This window comes from Micropterus dolomieu, linkage group LG07 (genome assembly GCF_021292245.1).
Source record: "Micropterus dolomieu isolate WLL.071019.BEF.003 ecotype Adirondacks linkage group LG07, ASM2129224v1, whole genome shotgun sequence".
NCBI classification, from domain to species: domain Eukaryota; kingdom Metazoa; phylum Chordata; class Actinopteri; order Centrarchiformes; family Centrarchidae; genus Micropterus; species Micropterus dolomieu.
Window position 1 is genome coordinate 18,313,109 of NC_060156.1, and position 10,180 is coordinate 18,323,288.

The 10,180-nt window shown below is 48.3% G+C and overlaps 1 protein-coding gene across 1 annotated transcript in view; it reads right to left on the reverse strand.

Moving 5' to 3' along the window:
- Window positions 1–6,479: 6,479 nt before the first annotated feature.
- LOC123974099 (interleukin-1 receptor accessory protein-like 1-A) overlaps window positions 6,480–10,180 on the reverse strand; it is a 107,891-nt gene continuing 104,190 nt past the window's right edge. Inside the window, exon 6 of the mRNA XM_046054537.1 lies at window positions 6,480–6,553. Within this exon, the coding sequence (XP_045910493.1) occupies window positions 6,480–6,553 (74 nt within the window). The remainder of the gene's footprint in view (window positions 6,554–10,180) is intronic.

Genomic DNA, 10,180 nt, shown 5'->3' on the forward strand with positions numbered 1-10,180 from the left:
GGGGAGAGAGAAATTTGTTCCGCAAGTTAGCTGGCATGCTTGGGTGCGCGAGAACAGAAGGCTGGCATAATGAATTTTGGCGTACAAGCGGCTGTTAATGAAATAAAGAACCCCACCCCAACAGAGGTGTGAATGTGTGTGTGCTGGAGTGTGCAAGCATGTGTGCAAAAGAAAGAGGGAGCAGACAAGACAGAGGAAGTTAGAGAAGTGAGGAGAGAGAAAGAGATGGGTGAGAGTTGATATTCAAACACAACTTGGTGGCTTTCATATGAAAACTGTCTTATTTCTTCATATTTGGCCTAATAACACAGAAGAATCTCAGCAAAAGTACACTCAAGTTGAACTTTATCCAAACTTTATCACTTTTTCTTTATCACTTTACTCTCAAGAGAAGCAGTATCACAAACTACCCAGCTTTGTAGTGGCTCAATTTATAAATCAAAGCTTTTTGCTGAAACAACATAAAGTACATCTTATTGGAAAACATCAACCCTGATCATTCCTTCCTTTGAGGATTCCTGAACATTGCAGCCAAGCACACACTCAGCTTAAATTATCAGGATATTGTCAACATGAACACGAAGGAATGAAGAAGTTTATATGCAAGTGATATACAGTATGTTCTCAGTAGGCCAGGTGGTGTTTGAGGCTCAGATGTGAAATCTAAAGCTTCTGAAGACAGTCTGTCCCCACCCTCTCAACACGGGTTGCCTAATTGAGTGTTAATTTGGTGCTAATTATGTAACATGTTATCCCAGTGAGACCTCCCAGATGCCACGAGAAAAAGGCGTGTGTAAGAGTGTGGAGAATCGCAAAGCAAAGCATTTAGGGAGACACTAAGAGAGAGCCGGTCTGCATCTGCTTCCTCAATTCAATGAGTCACTATGTAGTAAAAAAAATACACATTCTGCATTAAGAACCATTCAATCAAGTTAAGAAAAACACTGTGTATTTTCAGTAATAAGGCCATCCTCACATGAACCACAACTGATTGTTAAACAAATATTCCTCTCTACAAGCAAGACTCTTTGAATTAATCATTCAACAAACATTTCCCAGTAAAGGTTTGGCCGCTACATTAAAAATTAAACAGATTTTTTTTTTACTGTGAAAGTAACAAACACTGAAGCTGGGTTATGTCTTTGCAGGCAGTGAGTGGCTGGGCCAGGGGCAGTGCTGGGGCACTGAAGATTTCTCCCTCTGCTCTGTTTGTGCTTCAACATAAATATAACATGATTATGAAGAAGATCTGCTCTTTTATTTATCAAAATCATAGAGCCTTATACAACATACACTGTAGAATACTCTGCATGGGCACCAGAGGGGGTATTAGGATATAGGAATGTGTCTGTAGTGCTTTCTTATTACATGACAGTGTTTGTAGGTCTTTGTGTGCAGTAGGAACGCCACACTTCCATTAAAGGAAAAGGCTGTTGTTTTCTATGTTTTTGTTATTGTCAACAAATCCCACAAAAATCCCCAAACCAACGATGCGTTACTCTTTTTCAATACTGTCTGACTTCTCTATCTTGTCTGTAGCACTCAGCCCCAAGCCCATTTGTTTCTGCAAAATAAATAAATCTTTAAACATGTGTCCAAAATATAATTTTTAAAAGAGGCTATGTTTTATTCTTAGAACACAGGTGGCCACTGGATAATCTTTAGACAACAATAAATAGTGCATAGGTTGGGGACTCTTTTCTGCCGCCACTGAGTATTTACTATGCTATGACACTGTATAGCATACTCCGAATTTACTCCGAATAATCTACAGTGCCCATGTTCATTTAATCTTGTGCCACAATGTGGAAATGCACTGTTGGTGTTGTTTTTTTAACAGTCAGGAAAATACAGAAAATTGTTACCCTTCTGGAGGGTCACCCTGATCCAGGACTGTCAAACTACAAATCATGGTTTTACAGTTCTATCTGAGTGAACCTGTAATTAAGGACATTTGGCATTCATTCAATTTGGGAATGCTGAAAAGACAAACTCACAGCAGTAAGTCAATGTCGAGTAACAAAACGACGACAACTTTATCAGGTGAAGTGCAGTGCTTTTTCAAGGCCTATAGAAGACATTTTGACAATGGCAAAATTAATGTTGGGTGAATCCCATTTAGCTGCCTCAGTTTCAGGGTCCTGGTATTGTGCATTCTGGCTCACTGTCACTGCTTAGCGAGACACTTACCTTGAATGGACCCATCGCTAGTGTTATAAGTAACATGGTGCTTCTCCTACTATTACAAGTCAAAATGTCTGCTGTGAAAAAAGGCCCATTGGTGGCCAGAAGTTTTAGTACCCTTTATCAACTTTCTTTTTTCTTCTGGTAGACAGAGATGTTTACTTATGAATGCAGTAATGGCAGAGAAGATGACTGTTAGTTCAACACTAACCGAACTCTGCAATACCTCATTCAACGCTGAACCTTCTCTGCATTCACTAATAGATTTCCTATTCTCTCCTAATTAAAAAGGGAAGTGTTTCCCCCTGAAAGGCTCCCAGAGCTATATTGAAGGGTTGAGAGGTTGCTGGGAATCCATCAGATGTGATGCAGTTAATCAGCATAAAGCCTGCTCCAGTGCACTGCTAAACAACAACTGCAGGAATAGACCAAACCCTCACACTGTGAGGGTTGGGTCTATACTAGGACCCAACATGTAGGCATAGAGGAGAGATACAATTAGTCTACACCATTGTCTAGAATTCTAAGAGAAATTACAATACCTGGTAGTTTCTCTATTCTCTTTAAAATTGGTAATTAAAGAGGATTTAAAAATAACTACAGCTGTAGAGAGAGTAATATGGTGAGAGCGAGAAAGGTAAGGGGATTGTGGGAGAGAATATAAAGAAAAAGAGAGAACAGAGCCTTCGCCCACGGTAATTACCTGTCTCTACTTCATATTTTTTTTGAGCGGCAACAAAAGATGTTAGGAGAGAAAACGGGAGACAGGAGACAGGTGGAGGAGAGCAGAATGAGGGAGACCAAAGCCGAGTGAGAGGAGAAATAGGTGAGCATATACAGGAGGAGGAAAACTAGTTTGACACTCCTGTCACCCCAACCCGTTCTCATCTCAGGCGTCATATAGACACACTTTGACAAAACCGTGGCTATTGAATGCAAAACATCGTTTTTGCGTGTGTATGATACACTGCAGTTTGCTATTGCGTTGCACAAAGGGGCTAACCCTACCTCCTAGCACATCGTCTGTGAGGCTGATATGCACAGCTGTAGGGTTAGCCAGTCGACATGCATATATTTACTGACTTGGGTTTAGGCACAAACTTCTGTGACGGTTATGGTTAGGGTAAGTTGCCTCGGGGGACTGTCAACGCCTTAAACACAAACTTCACTAGCAAGCTAGCTATTTAGCGACTGGAAGCGCAACTAGCGTTTCCGGTCACCCCAGGGCGCCATATACACAAGGCCTGGATGTGTCTCAAACAAATGAACCTGGGGATGTCTCCTATATTCGCAGAATTGACGTTTTGCGTCCAGAACTCAGCTGCCAGGTTTTTAACCAGAACAAAGAAATATGACCACATTACCCCTATTTTAGCTTCATTACACTGGCTCCCAGTATGTTTTAGAATTGACTTTAAAGCTCTTCATGGCCTCTCGCCTTGTTATATTTCTGACCTTTTAGTCCCATACACACCAGCACGTACCTTGAGATCCTGGGGCAGAGGTCTGTTGTCTGTTCCAGAGTCTCGACTGAAAACTAAAGGGGACAGAGCGTTTGCTGTCAGGGCCCCGAGGCTCTGGAACAGCCTGCCCGAGGAAATCAGGTCGGCTGAGTCAGTGAACTCTTTTAAGTCCCTTCTTAAAACATACTTTTATAGGAGAGCCTTTCCCGATCTTATTTGACTTTATTTTATCCCTTTTATTTTATTCTATTTTAGTTATTTTATATTTATCTTAAACATGTATTTTAGTCTTTTCAATGTTTTCTTGCTTTTATCTTGTATTGTTTTTGTATTATTGTTTTTGGGGTATTATTGTCTTTACACTTGTTAAAGCACTTTGTAACTTGTTTTTGAAAAGTACTCTACAAATAAAGATTATTATTATTATTATATGATGCCTGAGCATGAGAACAGGCTGGACACCCACATCATTCTGTAGCAAACTGGCAAGTCACTAATAAAGGCTGACTCAACCTCTTCCAGCCAAGCACATTTTGCACCTTTCTCTTTGTTCCTCACACATATGATTAGGGTACAGTAGAAATCTGATCTTGAGCTAGACACGTCAAGGAGCAGAGGTGGTCATGTAGACAACTAATGAGTCACAAAGGACATTTCCTATTGTTTATCTATTTATGTGACTAGCCAGACTGAAATGTGAGGGTGTAATCTCAGTAAGGTGAATGTGGCAATCAGAGACACTGAGCAACATGATCTCACCCACACCATCAGCCCACATATCTGCTGGCCACCTGTAGCTTGGCTCCTTGTCATCACTGCTATAGCAAAGAAAACACCTATATGGGTGCTGCTGGCACATATTAGCATCATCTCATCCATTTTTTTGGTGCACCACCTACTTAAAGAAACCAGCTCGTCTTTAGTTGAGAGAAGCTGAGAAGAAGATAAGACTTAGACTAAGTGGCAACTGGCCCCATACACCTATACCTATATGCGGCAATAGAGCCAAGCAGGCAACACACACACACACACACACACACACACACACACACACACACACACACACACACACACACACACTGAAAGCTAACTGTGGATGCTGGCACTGGCTTCCTGGACAGCCTCTCTAACTGTGATGCCAGAGGAGTAGAGATGAGAGAGCAAGGCAGGCAGCAATGCTGTACTGCTTTACTGCTGTAAAGACATAATTTCCACTGTGTACCAGGGAAAGTGGTGGCAACACAAAATGGTAATGACAGTTAAGGCGTTTAGTCACAGACTCACTGGAAGGAACTGAAAAAAACCCCTCATTTTGACATTCTCTGAGGCATCACTACTGGGTCCAAAATAACTATGATGTAGGACATACACACTGTATACCATTCAGTGCATCTCAAAGAGAGTGGGCAGGATAGCAAATACACCTATGTGTGCACACAAACATGCATACATGCATTCACAGGACAGTAGTGTGTATACACAGACATGGCGACACTTACTCTTCTACATCAGACAGTCTTACAGAGATCTCTTTGTGTCTCCACCCCGGGGCTGACAGGCTTTGACTGCACACTATATGTATGATTTAGAATATTGAGTGACAAGAAAAGGGCAGAGGTTGCATCAACCTTTGAATATGCACAACTCCAGCAAGAAAAACAGCTACACGTAAGGGCATACAGAGAAACAGAGACACGAGGAAAAAGTGTGAGTAAGAGACATGGTGGGTTTATTTGTTTTATTTTTTTTAATTTTATTTTACATTTGATACTTGATTTTTATTTTCATTTGATACTGATTATTTGTTTTTGTTTATTAATAAAGTGTTGTTTCTTTATTGATCCTAAACATAAAGTTACTTCTACATACTACTGACCTATGGCACACACACACACACACACACACACACACACACACACACACACACACACACTCACACAAACACACACACTGTTTTATTTTATTTTAACACCCACGTTTACAGTTTTATTTATTTTTATTTATTGACCTGTATAAAATGAATTGTATTATATTTTAAGCTTTGGCAATATTGTTGTTTGACACTCGTCATAATTATCAATTGTCGTTACCTCATGTATAGTCACGTGGTTTAGTTGGGTTTATGCTATGTTACAGGAAACAGGAAAAACACTCTCCAACTCCTTTCAGAAAACACTCTGCATAACATACCACATTTACAAACTCTAGGTGCATACTTACACTTGAACACGTCTAAAATTGTATGCAAATAGGCACACAAATGCTCATACATACCTACTATACTACTACAACCCTTCATTCATTTTGACTCTTCGTGGCTTGCTGAATAGTGTGTCCACAATTGCTCTGTGGATTATTAAGGTCCCCCTAATTGACCTTCAGCCTTTCATATCCTGTCATGAGAACCACATTGCAGATGCCATGGTTCCCCTTCGAGGGAACTCGAACTGCGTCGGTGACGACACTATGGGAACGCCTCTGGGCGTGGCAGGGCTGAACTATGAATGAAACTACTCCAATCCTATTGGTGTTACTAGAACGGTAGTGTGTGACGGCGTAACCGGAGGGGGTATATAAGCACACCGGCACATAGGACACATTAGCTTCTTTCGATTCAGCAGGCACTCTGGCTATGTTTGGAAGCTACATCATCCTACCTGAAGTCGAGACGAAGCAGATCATGTCGAAGCGATTCCGACAGTGTGTCTTTCCATGTGAGCATTTCATCACGGAAGGTGATACCCATGGGATGTGCGTCTCATGCCTGGGGATGTCGCACGCCATTGCAAGGCCCTGCCCCTGAGGGTGCTGAGGTCTTGACCTGCTCTTTTTCTAGAGGATGGTCGGATGCACTCCCCCCGTGGCACAGGCCCCGCAGTCGCTGAGGCGTCGCGGCGACTCCGATCCTGGGGATCGCAACGCGAGATCGCCGAGGGTGCCGGAACGGCTGAGGCCTTTTTCCGGTCCTGGTCCACGGAATCCTCATCCCTGATCGGGAGCCCGTTTCTCGGTTTCTCCCACTCGAGGGGTGAGTCCGGAGAGGCTTGCACGATCTGGCTCTGAGGAGCTAGATGTGCTTAGCATGGAGAATGACTTCGGGGAAACGGAACGACATCAGCCCTCACCAGGATACGAGGAGTTGTTAGATGTGGTGACGCGGGCTGTGGCCAAGCTGCACATTGATTGGCCACAGGTGGTGCAGCAGCCATCGGTTGGCAGCAAACTAGATGAGCGGTTTCTGCAACACCGAGCACCACCCCCGCGTCGGCCCCTACCATTTAAAAAAAAAAATCGTGGAACAAACCCTTCTCTGCATGGCTGTCTACGTCCCCCCGGCTGGACTACAGCAACGTGACGGAGATCAGACAGCACGGCTACGGAGCGATGCCACGAGTGGAGGAGGTGCTGGCTAGCTACCTCTCTCCCAACCTCGCCTCATCCCTCCGGATGCCGGCACTCCCCACCAAGCCGTGTCGGATGACGTCCGATTTGGTGGGCAAGGCCTACATGGCAGCGGGTCGAGCTGGTGCCAGCCTGCACACGATGGCCGTCTTGCAGGCATACCAGGCTGATCTCCTTCGGGACTGTGACGTAGGGGGAGGTCCCTCTGAGGAGGACCTGACTGAGCTCCGTAGAACGACGGACTTAGCTCTCCGTGTGACCAAGGAAACGGCCCGTTCCATCGGCCAATCCATGGCTACGGAGCGCCATCTGTGGCTCAACCTCTCGGGCATCCAGGGGAAGGAGAGGACTTTTCTCCTGGATGCGCCCCTCTCGCCTACTGGCCTGTTTGGCGAAGCAGTGGATGCTGTCGTCAACAGGTTCCAGCATGCCAAAACTCAGGGAGAGGCGTTTGAGCGATATCTCCCCCGCTGGTCAGACTCCAGGACCGTGACGGCTCAGGAAAGGCGGACGCAGCCTTCGTCCAGCACCTACCGCCGCAGCCAGAAGCAGAGCGTCATGGGATCCCCCTCAACCAACCTGGGACGCAAGACGGCGCTCTCGCCCACAGCCCCCCGGGAAGACGGATCTGAGGACCGTCATTCAGTCTCGGCGGGCCCGGGGGAAGAGGTCCTGAGGCTTCCACCACCCCCCGCCTCCTCCCCCTCCCTGCCCCCCTTCCACTGAGAGAGGCCGACTGAGGTCCCCTCTCTCATGGTGGCTCCGGCAACAGGCGTTGTTTCTCCCACCGCTTCAGCGCTCGGGACGCGCTAGCCACTGGCAGGCCCTCACCGATCTGTCCACCCCGAGGGGCGGCAGCCGGAACACGACTGGGCTCACAAACCGTGGTTCACTGGCGAGCTTTCCCTGGCGGTCCTCCGCTTCAGGGCGCCACTGGGGATTCCCGCGGGACACCGGCCACCAGCCCCGAGGGGAAAATTTCCCCGTGGGTCCTGCGCACAGTAGTAGATGGCTACAGGCTGCAGTTCCGGATTCGCCCCCCCAGATTCTGCGGGATGGTCGGGACTGCAGTACACGCAGAACAGAGCCAGGTGTTGGGACAGGAAGTCCGCTCTCTGCTAAAGAAAGGGGCCATAGAACTCATTTCCCCGCTGGTCAGAGAAGCCGGCTTCTACAGGTCGGTAGGTTCCTGGTTCCCAAGAAGGACGGAGGAGATTCAGGTTCAGGATGCTTACCATCCCCGCCATCATCAGTCACATCCAATCCGAGGATTGGTTTGTCACAATAGATCTGCAAGACGCTTATTTCCACATCTCCATCCGTCCCTCTCACAGGAAGTTCCTGAGGTTCGTCTTCGGGGGCACGGCTTACCAGTATCGGGTTCTTCCGTTCAGCCTAGCACTATCTCCCCGCACGTTCACCAAATGCATGGATGCAGCTCTGGCTCCATTGAGGCTCGAGGGCATCCGCATACTGAACTACATCGACGACTGGCTCGTCCTGGCCCAGTCTCGAGAGTTAGCGGTTCGGCATCGAGATGTCGTCCTCGCCCACCTTCAGCGTTTGGGGCTGCGGCTCAACGCGAAGAAGAGCGTACTGACACCCACCCAACGGACTACGTTCCTAGGGGTGGTGTGGGACGATGCGGGCCCACCTGTCTCCCGCACGCATCGAGTTCATTTTGTCCACAGTGACCGGAGTGCAGTTAGGCCGCGGCATCACTGTAAAACACTTTCAGAGGGTGTTGGGTTTCCTGGAAGCAGCGTCCAGTATAATAACTTCCGGGCTACTGCACGTGAGAGCCTTGCAGTGGTGGCTAAAATCCAAGGGATTCTCCCCGAGAGGAAATCCCCTCCGTCTGATACGGGTTACGAACGGGTGTTTTTTGCCCGCCCTCCGCAGTCGCCACATCCTTGTCAGAACCAACAATACGGCAGTGGTGGCCTATTTGAATCACCAGGGGGGTCTGCGCTTGCACCCATTATGCAAACTGGCACATCAGATCCTCCTGTGGTCCCAGCAGAGACTGCTGTCCCTCAGAGCGATGTACATCCCTGGGACCCAGAATCAAGGAGCAGACCTGCTGTCGAGAAACAGGGGCTGAGGCCCGGGGAATGGAGACTCCACCCCGAGGTGGTGGAGTTATTATGCGAAGAGTTCGGCCCCATAGACGTGGACTTGTTTGTTTCCCGAGACACGGCGCACTGTCCCCTGTGGTTCTTCTTCTCGCCCCCAGCCCCGCTAGGGCTGGATGCCATGGTGCAGACGTGGCCGAGGCAGCGTCTGCGTATGCATTTCCCCCAGTCGCTCTGCTCCCGGGGGTTCTGGAGCGGGTCCGCCAGGACGGCATCAGTCTACTACAAGTAGCCCCGTTTTGGCCGGCACGAGTGTGGTTCTCGGGTTCAATATCGCTCCTCGAGGGCCCGCCCTGGCTTGCCCAGGCAGAGGGCCGGATCTTTCACCCGCACCATGCCCTGTGGCAGCTATGGGTCTGGCCCCTGAGGGGGCGCAGTTTCTAGTGGCGGGCCTGACGACAGGAGCAGTCGAGACACTGCTCAGCTACAAAGCCCCGTCCACGAGAAGGATGTACGGCCTAAAGTGGAATGTGTTCACCACCTGGTGCAGAGAACGGGCGGTGGACCCAGTTACCTGCTCAGTAATTGTGATACTGGAGTTCCTCCAGCACCGTTTCTCCGCTGGCCTCTCCCCGTCCACGCTCAAAGTGTATGTGGCTGCCATTGCAGCATTCCACGCCCCTCTGAGTGATGGGCCCTTGGGGAGGCTTCCACTGGTCGTGTGCTTCCTCCGTGGAGCCTGGTGGATGAGACTCGTGACTCGTTCCAGGGTTCCCACCTGGGACCTGGCAGTGGTTCTCGAAGCGCTGGCTGAGGCCCCCTTCAAACCCCTGGAGTCGGCTGAGGCCAAGCACCTGACCCTTAAGATGACCTTTCTCCTCACTATCACCTCTCCGAGGAGGGTGGGGGATCTCCAGGCACTTTCGGTTTCTCCCCGATGCCTGGAGTTTGCCCCGGTGAGGGTCAGGGCCATCCTGCACCCTTGTCCAGGTTATGTCCCTAAGGTTCCGGCCAGATTGGCAGGGTCCACGGTGCTGCAGGCGTTTCATCCCCCAC